The 21,665-nt window shown below is 47.3% G+C and overlaps 1 protein-coding gene across 1 annotated transcript; it reads right to left on the reverse strand.

Moving 5' to 3' along the window:
- Positions 1–1,752: 1,752 nt before the first annotated feature.
- Positions 1,753–17,907, reverse strand: OXT (oxytocin/neurophysin I prepropeptide). Its single transcript, XM_075332582.1, has 3 exons — positions 17,746–17,907; positions 12,268–12,472; positions 1,753–1,917 (listed from the first exon to the last, which is right to left on the reverse strand). Exons 1-3 carry the CDS (start codon positions 17,875–17,877, stop codon positions 1,868–1,870), a joined length of 387 nt encoding a protein of 128 aa, XP_075188697.1. The 5' UTR covers positions 17,878–17,907; the 3' UTR covers positions 1,753–1,867.
- Positions 17,908–21,665: the final 3,758 nt, after the last annotated feature.

Here is a 21,665-nt window from a genome sequence, read left to right on the forward strand (position 1 = left end):
CAGAGCTGTGTGTGTACTGTGGGTGCAGTAGAGCTGTGTGTGTGTACTGTGGGTGAAGCAGTGCTGTGTGTGTACTGTGGGTGCAGCAGAGCTGTGTGTGTACTGTGGGTGCAGCAGAGCTGTGTGTGTACTGTGGGTGAAGCAGAGCTGTGTGTACTGTGGGTGCAGTAGAGCTGTGTGTGTGTACTGTGGGTGCAGCAGAGCTGTGTGTGTACTGTGGGTGCAGCAGTGCTGTGTGTGTACTGTGGGTGCAGTAGAGCTGTGTGTGTGTACTGTGGGTGCAGCAGAGCTGTGTGTGTACTGTGGGTGCAGTAGAGCTGTGTGTGTGTACTGTGGGTGAAGCAGAGCTGTGTGTACTGTGGGTGCAGCAGAGCTGTGTGTGTACTGTGGGTGCAGCAGTGCTGTGTGTGTACTGTGGGTGCAGCAGAGCTGTGTGTGTACTGTGGGTGCAGCAGTGCTGTGTGTGTACTGTGGGTGCAGCAGAGCTGTGTGTGTACTTTGTGTGCAGCAGTGCTGTGTGTGTACTGTGGGTGCAGCAGTGCTGTGTGTGTGTACTGTGGGTGCAGCAGAGCTGTGTGTGTACTTTGTGTGCAGCAGAGCTGTGTCTGTACTGTGGGTGCAGCAGAGCTGTGTGTGTGTACTGTGCATGCAGTCCACTGTCAGATATTTAATATATGTTGTGTCCGCTCCTCTGTGCTGCAGAAGCTGTCTTCAGGGCAGGCTGTCTCGGAGGGGACCCGGCTTCCTTGCAACTCTTTCCTGCTCTAGACTACCAGGGACATTACCCATCACTCAGGGGTGGACATATTATCGGTGCCGCCTGTGCAGGGCCCGAGAGGTTGGGGGACATTTCTACCTCAAAAACAGGTGGAATTGTGAATTTTGATGAGTTATTGGACAGAAAAGAGCCCATATATTACCCAGGAGCCCATCTCTCCGCCATCACTGCAGGGACAGTAAGAATACGCGGCCAGATCTCTTTCTGACCATTATTATATTCTGTAGGTAGCGGGGGAGATCCATCATCTGTGCCCGGGGCCCTCGGCTGTCTGTGCCCGGGGCCCTCGGCTGTCTGTGTCCACCCCTGCACTCTGCTGTATAGACACTATGTACACCACAATGTCATCATGAAGTTCAGCTTTTCACCACTAGAGGGCAGCAGAGCACCACTCCTCTCCCATTCCCCCATATATTGTGTGTGTCACTGTAGGAAGGCCATCATTCTGGATATAACCTCCTTTCAGGCCTCTGTTCACACTCACAGGCGTCCTGGATGCACAGATATGGGGTGATGTTTGATGAGATAGACTATATTCCCCTATTAGGACCCATCACCTACTCCTGAGCCATACACTCCCCATATAATACCGCCATACACTCCCCATATAATACCGCCATACACTCCCCATATAATACCGCCATACACTCCCCATATAATACCGCCATACACTCCCCATATAATACCGCCATACACTCCCCATATAATACCGTCATACACTCCCCATATAATACCGCCACACACTCCCCATATAATACCGCCATACCATACTGTTCAGGAAGCTGAGATATAGTGTGCTGCTTTTGGACATGTCTAACACTGAGGGTCTTCTTTAGCCGCCCCCTTGGTTCTGTGGTCACCGGGGATTGATGCCCACCATACAGCCCCTCATATCTCGGCTTCCTCAGGAAGGGGGGCACTTTTGGGGGTTTGGTCCCTGGCTGCACTGATGAAAGCAGAGCCGTACGAGCGGGCAGGTTTCAGGCCTTTATTCACTGTACAGTACATCTAGACACAGCGGGGGTCCTCCTTCTTGTGTGGTGGGATTTTTCGGCACTGGAGACGTTTTACCAGTTCTGAAGACACCGACTAAGAAAATACAGAGTCCTGTTCACACGCCGGGTCCATCGTGCAGCTCTCTACAGGAAGAAACACAAGGAGGGTTATAATAGCCGCCTGGACATTATACTGGAGCCCGGCAGTGTAATATCAGGACGGCCGGACACGCAGAGACTGGAAAGGCTTCTGTTCACACAGCTGAGGGTTTGTTACAATGTATCAGTGTAGGGATTCTTGTCTTAAAGCTTAAAAATCAATAGAACTGCCCTGATACATTGTAACAAACCCTCAGCTCCGTGTTCTATTTCTTTGTGTACCAATAAAAATATTAATGGGATAAGACCTGGAGACTACCGAGAAGTCCTTCTAATGTCCAAAGGGGCGGCTGCTTAGAAGAGTCTTCAAGATTCATGGGAGGAAGAGAATATCTGATCCGCGGGGATCGAGCACTCATGGGCGGAAGAAGCGGACAGCACCCCCTGAGGCCGTGCCTGGTACTGCAGGCCCGTTCTGATCATTGCATTCTGCAGATCGTTTGGGCCCCCCCAGGAGTTGATAGAAAACATTCACGGCCTCAAAGGTAAAGCCCCGAATAAACCTTTTAGGGTCTATGGATTGGAAGGATGAACACCTACACTGGAGATCAAAATTAGAGAACACACAATTTCCTAAATGTTGTGGTCCTTGTGTGGTCCTATGTGATTATGTCCTAACATGAGGAAACGCGCAGGATTTTTAGCTTATTTCATAAATTGAATTTATTGTAAAGCAAATAATAAAAATGTAAATGAGATAAATGAAAAAGATAACGGATCAAAATTAGAGAACACTTCCAGATTTCTGCAAGTTATTGGTGTTAATCTGCACCTGGTGCTGATTTCCTTACTTATCTGACAAACCCTATTTAACTGGTAGTCTACCTTTCCAGTTTGCACTCACTTTGCTGTTCCAAAGTGACTGAAACCCTCCAGCAGCAGGTTGTCAAGATTGAGGCCAAAGGAGTGACTATTGTGAATACATTTTCCAGTTTGGGGCTCCCTCTTGTGGTCAGTGCTAGCAGTGCAGTTGATTTGTGGAATGAAAGCCACATACCTGTGGAGGACTGGCAATCAGGTCTCTCAGATTGGGCTATATAGCTGAGTAGTTTCCTCCTGTTACTTGCCGGTGCTCAATATCTCCTGTGTGTTAAGGACATTCTGTAACCAGCCCTGCTCACTACCAGAACTCCTCTCAGGTAGGTGGTCTTTGTACAGCTGCTCTTTGTTTTCCACTTTCTTGTTGTTTTTTCTGCTTTGATACTAATGCTTGATTCCTATTTTGTCTGCGTGGAGTTCTTGGTGGCATGGGATCATTCCCTACTGGGAGTGTCTGTATACTTAGCTCCATGATTCTGCAAGGTATTGTGTTTGACATGCTTGGTATTAATTCAGTCCCTCATCTGTATTAGTGTTTTTGGATCCCAGTAACATCAGAGTACTGATATAGTGGGGGAGAGACCGTTTGGTCTCAGGGTTTTTTCCATATCAGAAGGGCTGGTATTTATTAGGGTTTTTATGGCTGCAGACAGTGCTCCTTCCTATCCTTTCCTATATAGATAGTTTGGGCCTCACCTTTGCTAAATCTGTTTTCTAGCGGTGTATTGTGTTTTCCTATATCACCGTCGTCTTTACATGTGGGGGGCTATCTATGTCTTTGGGGATTGCTCCGAGGCAGATTAGCTTTTCTTATTCTTATATCTGTAAGAATATTTAGTTCTCCGGCTGTGTCGAGGCGTCCAGGTCATCGTAGGCTTGTCCCACGGCTACTTCTAGTTGTGTGTCAGGACTAGGTCTGCAGTCCGTTAAGGTTCCAGCCACTCTGGTTATTTTATGGGTTCCTGCATTTTTTTGATCCTCCTCAGTCCCTGAATCATAACAGGTGACCCTATCAGCCATAGCAAGAGAAGTTAGTCATTCCAAGTCTGTAATTTTTAGAATATTGCATCTTTACAACAGCACAAACACAATTCCCCCAAGAAGGCTGGATGCCCTCGAAAGAGAAATGCAAGAGAGGACAGAATAATACGGAGAATCTCCATGGGTAATCGTTTCAGCACTGCAGCTGGAATTGTTGGCAGTTCAGCATTGAACAGAGGTAAGGATCTGTCTTGTCATACAATGTCACGACGTGTAAGAGCATTTAGACTGAAAGCCCACTCTGCAGTGACCAAACTTCTCATTACCAGAAAGAATCACAAGGCTAGACTCACCTTTGGTGAGGAGCACGTTTTGTACTACTCCTGTACTGAGTATAATGGAAATCAATGGGGGGGAAACTCAAACATTTTTGTAGGAAATTTTCCAGAAAAATGCTGAATTTCAACATTGATTTCCCTTATACTCATTACCTGAGTCGCACCTATCCGAGCATCCAACTGCTCTTACGAGTACTGAGCACCCGAGCATGGTAGTGCCCGCTCATCACTAGTTACCAGTACTGAGCACCCGAGCAGGGTAGTGCCCGCTCATCACTAGTTACGAGTACAGAGCACCTGAGCATGGTAGTGCCCGCTCATCACCAGTTACGAGTACAGAGCACCTGAGCATGGTAGTGCCCACTCATCACTAGTTACCAGTACTGAGCACCTGAGCATGGTAGTGCCTGCTCATCACTAGTTACGAATACAGAGCACCTGAGCATGGTAGTGCCCGCTCATCACTAGTTACCAGTACTGAGCACCCGAGCATGGTAGTGCCCGCTCATCACTAGATACCAGTACTGAGCACCCGAGCATGGTAGTGCCCGCTCATCACTAGATACCAGTACTGAGCACCTGAGCATAATAGTGCCCGCTCATCACTAGTTACCAGTACTGAGCACCCGAGCATGGTAGTGCCCGCTCATCACTAGTTACCAGTACTGAGCACACGAGCATGGTAGTGCCCGCTCATCACTAGTTACGAGTACTGAACACCCGAGCATGGTAGTGCCCGCTCATCACTAGATACCAGTACTGAGCACCCGAGCATGGTAGTGCCCGCTCATCACTAGATACCAGTACTGAGCACCTGAGCATGGTAGTGCCCGCTCATCACTAGTTACCAGTACTGAGCACCCGAGCATGGTAGTGCCCGCTCATCACTAGTTACGAGTACTGAACACCCGAGCATGGTAGTGCCCGCTCATCACTAGATACCAGTACTGAGCACCCGAGCATGGTAGTGCCCGCTCATCACTAGTTACCAGTACTGAGCACCCGAGCATGGTAGTGCTCGCTCATCACTAGTTACCAGTACTGAGCACCCGAGCATGGTAGTGCCCGATCATCACTAGTTACCAGTACTGAGCACCCGAGCATGGTAGTGCCCGCTCATCACTAGTTATGAGTACTGAGCACCTGAGCATGGTAGTGCCCGCTCATCACTAGTTACAAGTACTGAGCACCTGAGCATGGTAGTGCCCACTCATCACTAGTTACCAGTACTGAGCACCTGAGCATGGTAGTGCTCGCTCATCACTAGTTACGACTACTGAGCACCCGAGCATGGTAGTGCCCGCTCATCACTAGTTCCGAGTACTGAGCACCTGAGCATGGTAGTGCTCGCTCATCACTAGTTACCAGTAGTGAGCACCCGAGCATAGTAGTGCCCGCTCATCACTAGATACGAGTACTGAGCACCCGAGCATGGTAGTGCCCGCTCATCACTAGTTCCGAGTACTGAGCACCTGAGCATGGTAGTGCTCGCTCATCACTAGTTACCAGTAGTGAGCACCCGAGTATAGTAGTGCCCGCTCATCACTAGTTACGAGTACTGAGCACCCGAGCATGGTAGTGCTCGCTCATCACTAGTTACGAGTACTGAGCACCCGAGCATGGTAGTGCCCGCTCATCACTAGTTACGAGTACTGAACACCCGAGCATGGTAGTGCCCGCTCATCACTAGATACGAGTACTGAGCACCTGAGCATGGTAGTGCCCGCTCATCACTAGTTACCAGTACAGAGCACCCGAGCATGGTAGTGCCCGCTCATCACTAGTTACCAGTACTGAGCACCCGAGCATGGTAGTGCCCGCTCATCACTAGATACGAGTACTGAGCACCCGAGCATGGTAGTGCCCACTCATCACTAGATACGAGTACTGAGCACCCGAGCATGGTAGTGCCCGCTCATCACTAGATACGAGTACTGAGCACCTGAGCATGGTAGTGCCCACTCATCACTAGATACGAGTACTGAGCACCCGAGCATGGTAGTGCCCGCTCATCACTAGATACGAGTACTGAGCACCCGAGCATGGTAGTGCCCGCTCATCACTAGATACGAGTACTGAGCACCTGAGCATGGTAGTGCCCGCTCATAACTAGTTACCAGTACTGAGCACCCGAGCATGTTAGTGCCCTCTCATCACTAGTTACCAGTACTGAGCACCCGAGCATGGTAGTGCCCGCTCATCACTAGTTACCAGTACTGAGCACCCGAGCATGTTAGTGCCCGCTCATCAATAGTTACCAGTACTGAGCACCCGAGCATGGTAGTGCTCGCTCATCACTAGTTATGAGTACTAAGCACCCGAGCATGGTAGTGCCCGCTCATCACTAGTTACGAGTACTGAGCACCCGAGCATGGTAGTGCCCGCTCATCACTAGTTACCAGTACTGAGCACCCGAGCATGGTAGTGCCCACTCATCACTAGTTACCAGTACTGAGCACCCGAGCATGGTAGTGCTCGCTCATTACTAGTTACGAGCACTGAGCACCCGAGCATGGTAGTGCCCGCTCATCACTAGTTACCAGTACTGAGCACCCGAGCATGGTAGTGCCCGCTCATCACTAGTTACGAGTACTGAGCACCCGAGCATGGTAGTGCCCGCTCATCACTAGTTACCAGTACTGAGCACCCGACCATGGTAGTGCCCGCTCATCACTAGTTACGAGTACTGAGCACCCGAGCATGGTAGTGCCCGCTCATTACTAGTTACCAGTACAGAGCACCCGAGCATGGTAGTGCCCGCTCATTACTAGTTACCAGTACTGAGCACAGGAGCATGGTAGTGCCCGCTCATCACTAGTTACGAGTACTGAGCACCCGAGCATGGTAGTGCCCGCTCATCACTAGTTACGAGTACCGAGCACCCGAGCATGGTAGTGCCCGCTCATCACTAGTTACGAGTACTGAGCACCTGAGCATGGTAGTGCCCGCTCATCACTAGTTACGAGTACTGAGCACCCGAGCATGGTAGTGCCCGCTCATCACTAGTTACGAGTACTGAGCACCTGAGCATGGTAGTGCCCGCTCATAACTAGTTACGAGTACTGAGCACCCGAGCATGGAAGTGCCCGCTCATCACTAGTTACGAGTACTGAGCACCTGAGCATGGTAGTGCTCGCTCATCACTAGTTACCAGTACTGAGCACCCGAGCATGGTAGTGCCCGCTCATCACTAGTTACGAGTACTGAGCACCTGAGCATGGTAGTGCCCGCTCATCACTAGTTATGAGTACTGAGCACCTGAGCATGGTAGTGCCTGCTCATCACTAGATACGAGTACTGAGCACCTGAGCATGGTAGTGCCCGCTCATCACTAGTTACGAGTACTGAGCACCTGAGCATGGTAGTGCCCGCTCACCACTAGTTACGAGTACCGAGCACCCGAGCATGGTAGTGCCCGCTCATCACTAGTTACCAGTACTGAGCACCTGAGCATGGTAGTGCCCACTCATCACTAGTTACGAGTACTGAGCACCCGAGCATGGTAGTGCCCGCTCATCACTAGTTACGAGTACCGAGCACCCGAGCATGGTAGTGCCTGCTCATCACTAGTTACGAGTACTGAGCACCTGAGCATGGTAGTGCCCGCTCATCACTAGTTACGAGTACTGAGCACCCGAGCATGGTAGTGCCCGCTCATCACTAGTTACGAGTACTGAGCACCTGAGCATGGTAGTGCCCGCTCATAACTAGTTACGAGTACTGAGCACCCGAGCATGTAAGTGCCCGCTCATCACTAGTTACCAGTACTGAGCACCCGAGCATGGTAGTGCCCGCTCATCACTAGTTACGAGTACTGAGCACCTGAGCATGGTAGTGCCCGCTCATCACTAGTTATGAGTACTGAGCACCTGAGCATGGTAGTGCCTGCTCATCACTAGATACGAGTACTGAGCACCTGAGCATGGTAGTGCCTGCTCATCACTAGTTACGAGTACTGAGCACCTGAGCATGTTAGTGCCCGCTCATCACTACTTACTAGTACTGAGCACCCGAGCATGGTAGTGCCCGCTCACCACTAGTTACCAGTACTGAGCACCTGAGCATGGTAGTGCCCACTCATCACTAGTTACTAGTACTGAGCACCTGAGCATAGTAGTGCCCGCTCATCTCTAGTTACGAGTACCGAGCACCCGAGCATGGTAGTGCCCGCTCACCACTAGTTACGAGTACCGAGCACCCGAGCATGGTAGTGCCCGCTCATCACTAGTTACCAGTACTGAGCACCTGAGCATGGTAGTGCCCACTCATCACTAGTTACGAGTACTGAGCACCCGAGCATGGTAGTGCCCGCTCATCACTAGTTACCAGTACTGAGCACCCGAGCATGGTAGTGCCCACTCATCACTAGTTACCAGTACTGAGCACCCGAGCATGGTAGTGCTCGCTCATTACTAGTTACGAGCACTGAGCACCCGAGCATGGTAGTGCCCGCTCATCACTAGTTACCAGTACTGAGCACCCGAGCATGGTAGTGCCCGCTCATCACTAGTTACGAGTACTGAGCACCCGAGCATGGTAGTGCCCGCTCATCACTAGTTACCAGTACTGAGCACCCGACCATGGTAGTGCCCGCTCATCACTAGTTACGAGTACTGAGCACCCGAGCATGGTAGTGCCCGCTCATTACTAGTTACCAGTACAGAGCACCCGAGCATGGTAGTGCCCGCTCATTACTAGTTACCAGTACTGAGCACAGGAGCATGGTAGTGCCCGCTCATCACTAGTTACGAGTACTGAGCACCCGAGCATGGTAGTGCCCGCTCATCACTAGTTACGAGTACCGAGCACCCGAGCATGGTAGTGCCCGCTCATCACTAGTTACGAGTACTGAGCACCTGAGCATGGTAGTGCCCGCTCATCACTAGTTACGAGTACTGAGCACCCGAGCATGGTAGTGCCCGCTCATCACTAGTTACGAGTACTGAGCACCTGAGCATGGTAGTGCCCGCTCATAACTAGTTACGAGTACTGAGCACCCGAGCATGGAAGTGCCCGCTCATCACTAGTTACGAGTACTGAGCACCTGAGCATGGTAGTGCTCGCTCATCACTAGTTACCAGTACTGAGCACCCGAGCATGGTAGTGCCCGCTCATCACTAGTTACGAGTACTGAGCACCTGAGCATGGTAGTGCCCGCTCATCACTAGTTATGAGTACTGAGCACCTGAGCATGGTAGTGCCTGCTCATCACTAGATACGAGTACTGAGCACCTGAGCATGGTAGTGCCCGCTCATCACTAGTTACGAGTACTGAGCACCTGAGCATGGTAGTGCCCGCTCACCACTAGTTACGAGTACCGAGCACCCGAGCATGGTAGTGCCCGCTCATCACTAGTTACCAGTACTGAGCACCTGAGCATGGTAGTGCCCACTCATCACTAGTTACGAGTACTGAGCACCCGAGCATGGTAGTGCCCGCTCATCACTAGTTACGAGTACCGAGCACCCGAGCATGGTAGTGCCTGCTCATCACTAGTTACGAGTACTGAGCACCTGAGCATGGTAGTGCCCGCTCATCACTAGTTACGAGTACTGAGCACCCGAGCATGGTAGTGCCCGCTCATCACTAGTTACGAGTACTGAGCACCTGAGCATGGTAGTGCCCGCTCATAACTAGTTACGAGTACTGAGCACCCGAGCATGTAAGTGCCCGCTCATCACTAGTTACCAGTACTGAGCACCCGAGCATGGTAGTGCCCGCTCATCACTAGTTACGAGTACTGAGCACCTGAGCATGGTAGTGCCCGCTCATCACTAGTTATGAGTACTGAGCACCTGAGCATGGTAGTGCCTGCTCATCACTAGATACGAGTACTGAGCACCTGAGCATGGTAGTGCCTGCTCATCACTAGTTACGAGTACTGAGCACCTGAGCATGTTAGTGCCCGCTCATCACTACTTACTAGTACTGAGCACCCGAGCATGGTAGTGCCCGCTCACCACTAGTTACCAGTACTGAGCACCTGAGCATGGTAGTGCCCACTCATCACTAGTTACTAGTACTGAGCACCTGAGCATAGTAGTGCCCGCTCATCTCTAGTTACGAGTACCGAGCACCCGAGCATGGTAGTGCCCGCTCACCACTAGTTACGAGTACCGAGCACCCGAGCATGGTAGTGCCCGCTCATCACTAGTTACCAGTACTGAGCACCTGAGCATGGTAGTGCCCACTCATCACTAGTTACTAGTACTGAGCACCTGAGCATGGTAGTGCCCGCTCATCTCTAGTTACGAGTACCGAGCACCCGAGCATGGTAGTGCCCGCTCACCACTAGTTACGAGTACCGAGCACCCGAGCATGGTAGTGCTCGCTCATCACTAGTTACCAGTACTGAGCACCTGAGCATGGTAGTGCCCACTCATCACTAGTTACTAGTACTGAGCACCTGAGCATGGTAGTGCCCACTCACCACTAGTTACCAGTACTGAGCACCCAAGCATGGTAGTGCCCGCTCATCACTAGTTACCAGTACTGAGCACCTGAGCATGGTAGTGCCCGCTCATCACTAGTTACGAGTACTGAGCACCTGAGCATGGTAGTGCCCGCTCATCACTAGTTACCAGTACTGAGCACCTGAGCATGGTAGTGCCCGCTCATCACTAGTTACCAGTACCGAGCACCCGAGCATGGTAGTGCTCGCTCATCACTAGTTACCAGTACTGAGCACCCGAGCATGGTAGTGCCCGCTCATCACTAGTTACCAGTACTGCGCACCCGAGCATGGTAGTGCCCGCTCATCACTAGTTACCAGTACTGAGCACCTGAGCATGGTAGTGCCCGCTCATCACTAGTTACCAGTACTGAGCACCCGAGCATGGTAGTGCCCGCTCATCACTAGTTACGAGTACCGAGCACCCGAGCATGGTAGTGCCCGCTCATCACTAGTTACCAGTACTGAGCACCTGAGCATGGTAGTGCCCGCTCATCACTAGTTACCAGTACTGAGCACCTGAGCATGGTAGTGCCCGCTCATCACTAGTTACCAGTACTGAGCCCCTGAGCATGGTAGTGCCCGCTCATCACTAGTTACGAGTACTGAGCACCTGAGCATGGTAGTGTCCGCTCATCACTAGTTACGAGTACCGAGCACCCGAGCATGGTAGTGCCCGCTCATCACTAGTTACCAGTACTGAGCACCCGAGCATGGTAGTGCTCGCTCATCACTAGATACGAGTACTGAGCACCTGAGCATGGTAGTGCCCGCTCATCACTAGTTACGAGTACCGAGCACCCGAGCATGGTAGTGCCCGCTCATCACTAGTTACGAGTACCGAGCACCCGAGCATGGTAGTGCCCGCTCATCACTAGTTACCAGTACTGAGCACCCGAGCATGGTAGTGCTCGCTCATCACTAGATACGAGTACTGAGCACCTGAGCATGGTAGTGCCCGCTCATCACTAGTTATGAGTACTGAGCACCCGAGCATGGTAGTGCCCGCTCATCACTAGATACGAGTACTGAGCACCTGAGCATGGTAGTGCCCGCTCATCACTAGTTATGAGTACTGAGCACCTGAGCATGGTAGTGCCCGCTCATCACTAGTTATGAGTACTGAGCACCTGAGCATGGTAGTGCCCGCTCATCACTAGATACCAGTACTGAGCACCTGAGCATGGTAGTGCCCGCTCATCACTAGATACGAGTACTGAGCACCTGAGCATGGTAGTGCCCGCTCATCACTAGTTATGAGTACTGAGCACCTGAGCATGGTAGTGCCCGCTCATCACTAGATACCAGTACTGAGCACCTGAGCATGGTAGTGCCCGCTCATCACTAGATACGAGTACTGAGCACCTGAGCATGGTAGTGCCCGCTCATCACTAGTTACGAGTACTGAGCACCCGAGCATGGTAGTGCCCGCTCATCACTAGATACGAGTACTGAGCACCTGAGCATGGTAGTGCCCGCTCATCACTAGTTATGAGTACTGAGCACCTGAGCATGGTAGTGCCCGCTCATCACTAGTTATGAGTACTGAGCACCTGAGCATGGTAGTGCCCGCTCATCACTAGATACCAGTACTGAGCACCTGAGCATGGTAGTGCCCGCTCATCACCAGTGAACACTTTGAACCCCCAGGTGCTTCACAGGCGGTCACGTTTTTTGCTCCCATTCATACAGCGCCCCATATCTCAGCTCCTCGCCTGTGACCACTGGTCTGGTTCTTCGCTCACCGTGGTTACAGCAGATGCCGGAGGCGGCGCAGTTTCCGCCATTGTTCCCGCATGGTTTCCTGCCAGACTCACAGGGTGAAGGGAGGAAGTTTTCTTCTTGGCATCTCAGCGTCTCAGAGGTGCCGAAGTAACAGCCCAGCTCCTCTCCGCAGCAGATGTTGGGCCCGAAGCAGTGACCTTTGTTCCTCGGTCCACAAGGAATACACTGAAAAGAAGAGAAGACGTCATAACCTCGGAGCAGGAGCTGCAGCACCAGGCTCAGCCTGAGCACCAGGGTGGCGCTGTGCGACCATCGGCAACATACGACCCCTGCTGGATTCAAGCAATATACAGTCACTGATCTTGACTCTCTATTTTGGCATGCTGGGTGTTATAGTCCTACATGTGACTGATTGGAAACCACTCACCTGCACTGATACATTGTAACACACTCCCTGCTGTGTGAGTGCAGCGAGGCCATTCTCTTAAAGGGATATTCTCATTTCAACAAGTTATACATTTTTCCTTTGCTTTTTGTATTGATGATCTCTGCTTGCTGTCATCTGATGGGGACCAAACTCTGTTCTAATCAGAGGTGATCATCTCAAGAAAGCTCAGACCCCCTCTCTGCATCCATCACACGACTAGGACAAATATTTATCCACATGAAGTACATGACAGCAAGCAGTGATCTTGAAAACCATAAAGGTCAATATTTGCTTTTTTTTTGTTAAAATAACCTATATTTGTTGAATGTGGACTATCCCTTTAAGAAGGTGACGTGGCCTCGCTATAGCGATTTCCAATCTGTCACTTCTGGGACTACAACACCCAGCATGCCCAAATGGACAGCAGGAGCGGTATACAGCCATTAAGTCTGGAAGGAAACAACAATGGTTTTGCAATTGAGTGACAGCAAACAGAGATCTGGAGTCATTAACTGACAGCAAGCAGAGATCTGGAGCCAGTCACTGACAGCAAGCAGAGATCTGGAGCTAGTCAATGACAGCAAGCAGAGATCTGGAGCCCTAACTGACAGCAAGCAGAGATCTGGAGCCATTGACTGACATTAAGCAGAGATTTGGAGCCATTAACTGACAGCAAACAGAGATCTGGAGCCATTGACTGACAGCAAGCAGAGATCTGGAACCAGTCACTGACAGCAAGAAGAGATCTGGAGCCATTGACTGACAGCAAACAGAGATCCGGAGCCATTGACTAACAGCAAGCAGAGATCTGGAATCAGTCACTGACAGCAAGCAGAGATCTGGAACCAGTTACTGACAGCAAGCAGGGATCTGGAGCCATTAACTGACAGCAAGCAGAGATCTGGAACCAGTCACTGACAGCAAGCAGAGATCTGGAGCCATTGACTGACAGCAAACAGAGATCCGGAGCCATTGACTGACAGCAAGCAGAGATCTGGAACCAGTCACTGACAGCAAGCAGAGATCTGGAACCAGTCACTGACAGCAAGCAGGGATCTGGAGCCAGTCACTGACAGCAAGCAGGGATCTGGAGCCAGTCACTGACAGCAAGCAGAGATCTGGAGCCAGTCACTGACAGCAAGCGGAGGTATGGATGACCCCTGGGAGGTCTGATACAGCGAGGAGTGATCCAGTGAATGTTGGCGTTTATTCAATGTATTGAATCTCTTATATAAGTAGAAATACTCTATTCACTGACAGCAAGCGGTGATGTGAAGATTAAAGCACAAAGGGAATTACACAGAAAACGGGGACATTAGGTTGTAACATTCTCAGTATGGAGCTGTGTGGATCCGCACTGAGCTGTTCAGCTCTGCTACATCGTGCAGCACTGTATTGACCTTGTCCCTCCACCTGCTCCTACGGGCACTGCCAGGAGGCGCAATGCAGTGATGTTTACATTAGCAATGAAGAGGGCTGGTGTGTATATTATCCAAATTATGTAGATGTAGCAGAGCTGAATTTGACATTTCATCTTCTATTTTGCCTTCTGATAGATCCCTAATAGTGTAAGATGCGCTCCCCCAACAGGCACGTGCTGATGTAGCAGAGCTGAGTTTGTGCTATAGAATATATTGTGCATCGTAAGAGCCCTAATATGCACCGAATTACAGAGCTAACGACTGTTTAACGCTGTGACACATTGTTGTAGCAGAGCTGAGTTTACACACTTCTGTTTTCACTTCAATAATAGTTTAGATGCAGCTGAGATGGGTTTGTCATCGATTTTGTTCTTTTTTTGCTTTGTGCCAGATTCCTGATCATTTAGTAGCATTTCTTCTAACACAGTGGTGCAGATGTAGCAGAGCTGACCTAGTGATTTACATGGCAGATGTAGCAGAGCTGACATCATTCACAGTGCAGATGTAGGAGAGCTTACATAGGTATTTAGATTGAGGATGTAGCAGGGCTGACTTAGTTCTGCTACATCTGCAATGTAAATGACTAACAGTGATAAACATTGCAACTGTAGTAGAGCTGACTTAGTCATGTACATTACAGATGTACCAGAGCTGACAATAATTTACATACAGATGTAGCAGAGCTGACAATAATTTACATACAGATGTAGCAGAGCTGAGTTAGTCATGTACATTGCAGATGTAGCAGAGCTGACAGTGATTTAGATTGCAGATGTAGCAGAGCTGACAGTGATTTAGATTGCAGATGTAGCAGAGCTGACAGTGATTTAGATTGCAGATGTAGCAGAGCTGACTTAGTCATTTACATACAGAGTAACATGCATTGCAGATGTAGCAGAGCTGACTTAGTCATTTACATACAGAGTAACATGCATTGCAGATGTAGCAGAGCTGACTTTTGTAATATTTGAGATTACTTTGTCAGTTTGCATGGAGTTATCAGAAAAACTGAGCACAGATGTAGCAGTGCTGATTGTGTCAGTGTAGAAAAAGTGCTCTGTATCCATCGATTTATCAAATGATTTTTTTTTACTGATGTAGCAGAGCTGCAGTGTAAAGCATGTGGGATCAAATGTCTGAGCTTTAAGTAAGTTGGATTTTGGAACTCTTCAGTCTATATTCTTAATGTAGTTTGTATTTAGACACAGGAGCTGATGTGAACTGGCAGAGCTGCAGTGTAAAGCATGGTGGGGAACAGAAGCTGAAGCCTCCAGTAAGGCAGGAGTTTGAAAACAGAATTACTCGGCCTGTTCCAATTACAATAGAAATCCACTCAATATGTAGTTTATGCATAACCAATCAGAATAAGCAGAGCCGCAGTGTAAAGCATGGGGGATCAAATGTCTGAAGCGCAAGTAAGGCCGGAGTTTGATTTGTCTATCTCAGACTGTATTCACTATGATAGAAATCAGCTTTCAATGTAACATGTGTTCATACACAAGAGCTGATCTGACAAGCAGAGCTGCAGTGTAAAGCATGGCGAGAGCAAAAGCTGAAGCTTCAAGTAAGGCAAGAGTTTTAAAATAGACTACCTTAGACTGTCCCAACTATATTAAAAATTAGCTGTCAATGTAACTTGTGCTTATTCGCAACAACCAATCAAAACAAGCAGAGCTGCAGTGTAAAGCATGGGGGGGGGGTGAAATGTCTGAGCCTGAAGGATTAAGGCAAGAGCTTGGTTTCAGTCTATCTCAGACTGTACTCACTTTGTCAGAAATCAGCTCTCAACGTGGTTTGTGTTTATTCATAGGAACTGATCTGAAGAAGCTGCAGTGTAAAGCATGGTGCAGAGCAGAAGTTGGAGCCTCAAATAAGGCAAGCGTTTGGAAATAGAATACCTCAGACTGTCCCAAGTATATTAAATATAGCTTGTGCTTATAATATAATATTTTATTCATTTATATAGCGCTATTAATTCCATAGCGCTTTACATACATTGGCAGCACTGTCCCCATTGGGGCTCACAATCTGAGTCCCTATCTGTATGTTTTTGGAGTGTGGGAGGAAACTGGAGAACCCGGAGGAAACCCACGCAAACACGGGGAGAACATACAAACTCCTTGCAGATGGTGTCCTTAGTGGGATAAGATCCCAGGACCCAAGACTGCAGTGCTAACCACTGAGCCACCCCAAGACTGCAGTGCTAACCACTGAGCCACCACAAGACTGCAGTGCTAAACACTGAGCCACCACAAGACTGCAGTGCTAACCACTGAGCCACCGTACCGCCCATATGCTTGTATGCAATAATCAATCAGAACAAGCAGAGCTGCAGTGTAAAGCATGAGGGATTAAATGCCTGAGCCTGAAGTAATGAGTAAGGCAGGAGTTTGATTTCTGACTGTCCTCATTATATTATAAATCAGCTCTCAATGTAGCTTGTGCTTATATGCAACAACCAATCATAAAAAGCAGAGCTGCAGTGTAAAGCATGAGGGATCAAATGTCTGCCCCTGAAGTAAAGAGTTTGATGTCAGACTGCCTTTGACTGTCCTCACTATATTAATAATCAGCTCTCAATCTAGTCTGTTGTTATACATGACTGCCAATGTTAATAGGCAGAGCTGCAGTGTAAAGCATGGCGGAGCAGAAGCTGGAGCCTCCGGTAATAAAGAAGTTTATTTGCAGGCTACCCCAGACCTATATTAGGAATTGGCTCTTAATGTACTGTAGTTTGTGCCAATCACAACAAGCAGAGCTGCAGTGTAAATCATAGCGGAGAAAAGGTTGGTGCCTCGAGTATGGTAGCAATTCAATTTGAAGCTGCCACACACTGTCCTTACCATATTAGACTTTCTGTAAACATGGCAGCCAATTTGAAAAAGCAGAGCTGCAGTGTAAAGTATTTGGGACTATTACATGTGTACATCTCGTTTTTATTTTCTAATTTCTAATTAAGTCCCAAATTTTGCACTGACTATTTCTTAATATCTCCCTATATCAGTTAGAGCTCTGTTTTTCTGATACAAAGCTCCAAACCCTCTGCATATACAAAGATGCAAAACACAACACGCAGATTACCTTAAGTCACCACTAGAGGGAGCTGACGTACGTGGTTATCATTGAGTTCTATGTAGAAACATTCTGCAAACTAGCTCCACCTAGTGGCCACTGCCAGAAATGAACACATTTTATTTTACATTTCAAAGGCAAATTTATCTGGATTTGTGCTACTTTTTTGCCATAAAGACATGGGAAAACTATGGAAGTCAGCAAATTTGTGAAAAATAGCAACTTTTTCAGTTTTGAAAAGTGTAAGGAAAAGTGTAGAAGGTAAAAAGGACGGACTCGCAGGGGAGAGTCACCTTAAAGCTGATTTAAAGGGGTTTTCCACTTTTTGTTAGAAAGGTCCCCTAACTATAAGCTTTTCACCAGGGGTCCGGATGCTGCAATCTCAGGCGATCAGCTCGAAATATAACAGGAAGGGAGAAATTTCCCTACAGCGCCTCCAAAGGACATATTGAGTATTACACCATGATGTACAAGGATCAAGAAAAGCAGAAGAACCCACCAAGAAACTTTGGATTCGGATTCCTCCTATACTGGGAAGTGTGAGCTCAGCGTCAGTCTGCTGTCAGAAAGCCTCTTACCTTTCGTACGTCCATGAAGTCCATCACCGACCTCTTTCCTCCTATGGGACAGTTCTGTATATAACACGCCGAAGACAACGCTAAAAAGCAGAAATAGGCGACGGCGAGTCCACTGTAAGACATGGCTGCCATGATCCGCGCTGTGTGAGGATGACGGAATGTTCTGCACCTGGACAGGGACCTGAGTGTATATATATATATATAGTCCCCACCGGACACATCTCCGCCCCCCGCCCCCAGCCTCCAGACACGTCAGTAATACTATTGTCACACGAGCGCATTGATCATGACACCAAATTCCTCAATTATTAACCCAAGGTTGAAGATGTGAGGTCACCGAGGAACAGATCATTTCCTCAGAAGATTTCTAGAACGTGGAAAGAAATAATGCCGCGAGGAGGAAGACGGTCCTTTCAATTACGCCCGTCCTCAGGGTCAGCGGGGGGCCGCTTCTCGCTTCATCACTGGTCACAACCTTCTTAAGCTTTGTACCCGCCATATTCCCAATATAGAAAGAGCGAGGGAAATATTCAGCTAAAAGTGAAATAATATCCGTCTAATTATAATATTACAGGAGCGCGGAAAACGGGTGAGGCAATGAGCCAGAAAAAGATAGAGGGATGGACGGATGGATAGATAGAGAGAGGGATAGATAGAGGGATAGATAGATAGATAGATAGATAGATAGATAGAGGGATAGATAGAGGGATAGATAGATAGATAGATAGATAGATAGAGGGATAGATAGATAGATAGATAGATAGATAGAGGGATAGATAGATAGATAGAGGGATAGATAGATAGATAGATAGATAGATAGATAGATAGATAGATAGAGGGATAGATAGAGGGATAGATAGATAGATAGATAGATAGATAGATAGATAGATAGATAGATAGATAGAGGGATAGATAAATACAGTTAGGTCCAGAAATATTTGGACAGTGACACAAGTTTTGTTATTTTAGCTGTTTACAAAAACATGTTCAGAAATACAATTCTATATATAATATGGGCTGAAAGTGCACACTCCCAGCTGCAATATGAGAGTTTTCACATCCAAATCGGAGAAAGGGTTTAGGAATCATAGCTCTGTAATGCATAGCCTCCTCTTTTTCAAGGGACCAAAAGTAATTGGACAAGGGACTCTAAGGGCTGCAATTAACTCTGAAGACGTCTCCCTCGTTAACATATAATCAATGAAGTAGTTAAAAGGTCTGGGGTTGATTACAGGTGTGTGGTTTTGCATTTGGAAGCTGTTGCTGTGACCAGACAACATGCTGTCTAAGGAACTCTCAATTGAGGTGAAGCAGAACATCCTGAGGCTGAAAAAAAAGAAAAAATCCATCAGAGAGATAGCAGACATGCTTGGAGTAGCAAAATCAACAGTCGGGTACATTCTGAGAAAAAAGGAATTGACTGGTGAGCTTGGGAACTCAAAAAGGCCTGGGCGTCCACGGATGACAACAGTGGTGGATGATCGCCGCATACTTTCTTTGGTGAAGAAGAACCCGTTCACAACATCAACTGAAGTCCAGAACACTCTCAGTGAAGTAGGTGTATCTGTCTCTAAGTCAACAGTAAAGAGAAGACTCCATGAAAGTAAATACAAAGGGTTCACATCTAGATGCAAACCATTCATCAATTCCAAAAATAGACAGGCCAGAGTTAAATTTGCAGAAAAACACCTCATGAAGCCAGCTCAGTTCTGGAAAAGTATTCTATGGACAGATGAGACAAAGATCAACCTGTACCAGAATGATGGGAAGAAAAAAGTTTGGAGAAGAAAGGGAACGGCACATGATCCAAGGCACACCACATCCTCTGTAAAACATGGTGGAGGCAACGTGATGGCATGGGCATGCATGGCTTTCAAGGCACTGGGTCACTTGTGTTTATTGATGACATAACAGCAGACAAGAGTAGCCGGATGAATTCTGAAGTGTACTGGGATATACTTTCAGCCCAGATTCAGCCAAATGCCGCAAAGTTGATCGGACGGCGCTTCATAGTACAGATGGACAATGACCCCAAGCATACAGCCAAAGCTACCCAGGAGTTCATGAGTGCAAAAAAGTGGAACATTCTGCAATGGCCAAGTCAATCACCAGATCTTAACCCAATTGAGCATGCATTTCACTTGCTCAAATCCAGACTTAAGACGGAAAGACCCACAAACAAGCAAGACCTGAAGGCTGCGGCTGTAAAGGCCTTGCAAAGCATTAAGAAGGAGGAAACCCAGCGTTTGGTGATGTCCATGGGTTCCAGACTTAAGGCAGTGATTGCCTCCAAAGGATTCGCAACAAAATATTGAAAATAAAAATATTTTGTTTGGGTTTGGTTTATTTGTCCAATTACTTTTGACCTCCTAAAATGTGGAGTGTTTGTAAAGAAATGTGACAATTCCTACAATTTCTATCAGATATTTTTGTTCAAACCTTCAAATTAAACGTTACAATCTGCACTTGAATTCTGTTGTAGAGGTTTCATTTCAAATCTAATGTGGTGGCATGCAGAGGCCAACTCGCCAAAATTGTGTCACTGGCCAAAGATTTCTGGACCTAACTGTAGATAGAGGGATAGATAGATAGATAGATAGATAGAAGTATAGATAGATAGATGGATGGATAGATAAATAGATAGATAGATAGAGGGATAGATAGAAGGATAGATAGATAGATGGATAGATAGATAGATAGATGGATGGATGGATGGATAGATAGATAGATAGATGGATAGATAGATAGATAGATAGATGGAGGGATAGATAGATAGATAGATGGATGGATGGATAGATAGATAGATGGATAGATAGATAGATGATAGATAGATAGATAGATAGATAGAGGGACAGATAGATAGAAGGATAGATAGATAGATAGATAGATAGATAGATAGAAGGATATATAGATAGATAGATAGATAGAAGGATAGATAGATGGATAGATGGATGGATAGATGGATAGAGGGATAGATAGATAGAGGGATAGATAGAGGGATAAATAGATAAATAGATAGAGGGATAGATAGATGGATCGATAGATAGATAGAGGGATAGATAGATAGATAGATAGAGGGATAGATAGATAGATAGATAGATAGATGGATAGATAGATAGATAGATAGAAGGATAGATAGATAGATAGATAGATAGAGGGATAGATAGATAGATAGATAGAGGGATAGATAGATAGAGGGATAGATAGATAGATATATAGAGGGATAGATAGAGGGATAGAGGGATAGATAGAGGGATAGATAGATAGATAGATAGAGGGATAGATAGATAGATAGATAGATAGAGGGATAGGTAGATAGATAGATAGATAGAGGGATAGATAGATAGATTGATAGAGGGATAGGTAGATAGATAGATAGATAGATAGATAGAGGGATAGATAGATAGATAGATAGATAGATAGAGGGATAGATAGAGAGATAGATAGATAGATAGATAGAGGGATAGATAGAGGGATAGATAGATAGATAGATATATAGAGGGATAGATAGATAGAGGGATAGATAGATAGAGGGATAGATAGATAGATAGATAGATAGATAGAGGGATAGATAGAAAACACATTACATAATAAAGGAGGACACTATGTAATAAGGGATAGCGCTATACATAGAGTGGACAGTATGCAATAATGGACAACAAATTACGTAATAAAAGAAGACACTATGTAATACGGGATGGCACTATACATAGATAGGACATTAAATCAGAAATGCTTCAAAATCAGATCAGATACAGAATTAACAAATAACTGTACTAACCATCATACAATAACAGAGAGGACACTATGCAATAATGCAAAACACATTACATAATAAAAGAGGACATTATGTAGTAAGGGATGGTGCTATACATAGAGAGGACAATAATGGATAACACATTACTTAATAAAATAGGACA

The sequence above is a fragment of the Anomaloglossus baeobatrachus genome, chromosome 1 (genome assembly GCF_048569485.1).
Source record: "Anomaloglossus baeobatrachus isolate aAnoBae1 chromosome 1, aAnoBae1.hap1, whole genome shotgun sequence".
Classification (NCBI taxonomy): domain Eukaryota; kingdom Metazoa; phylum Chordata; class Amphibia; order Anura; family Aromobatidae; genus Anomaloglossus; species Anomaloglossus baeobatrachus.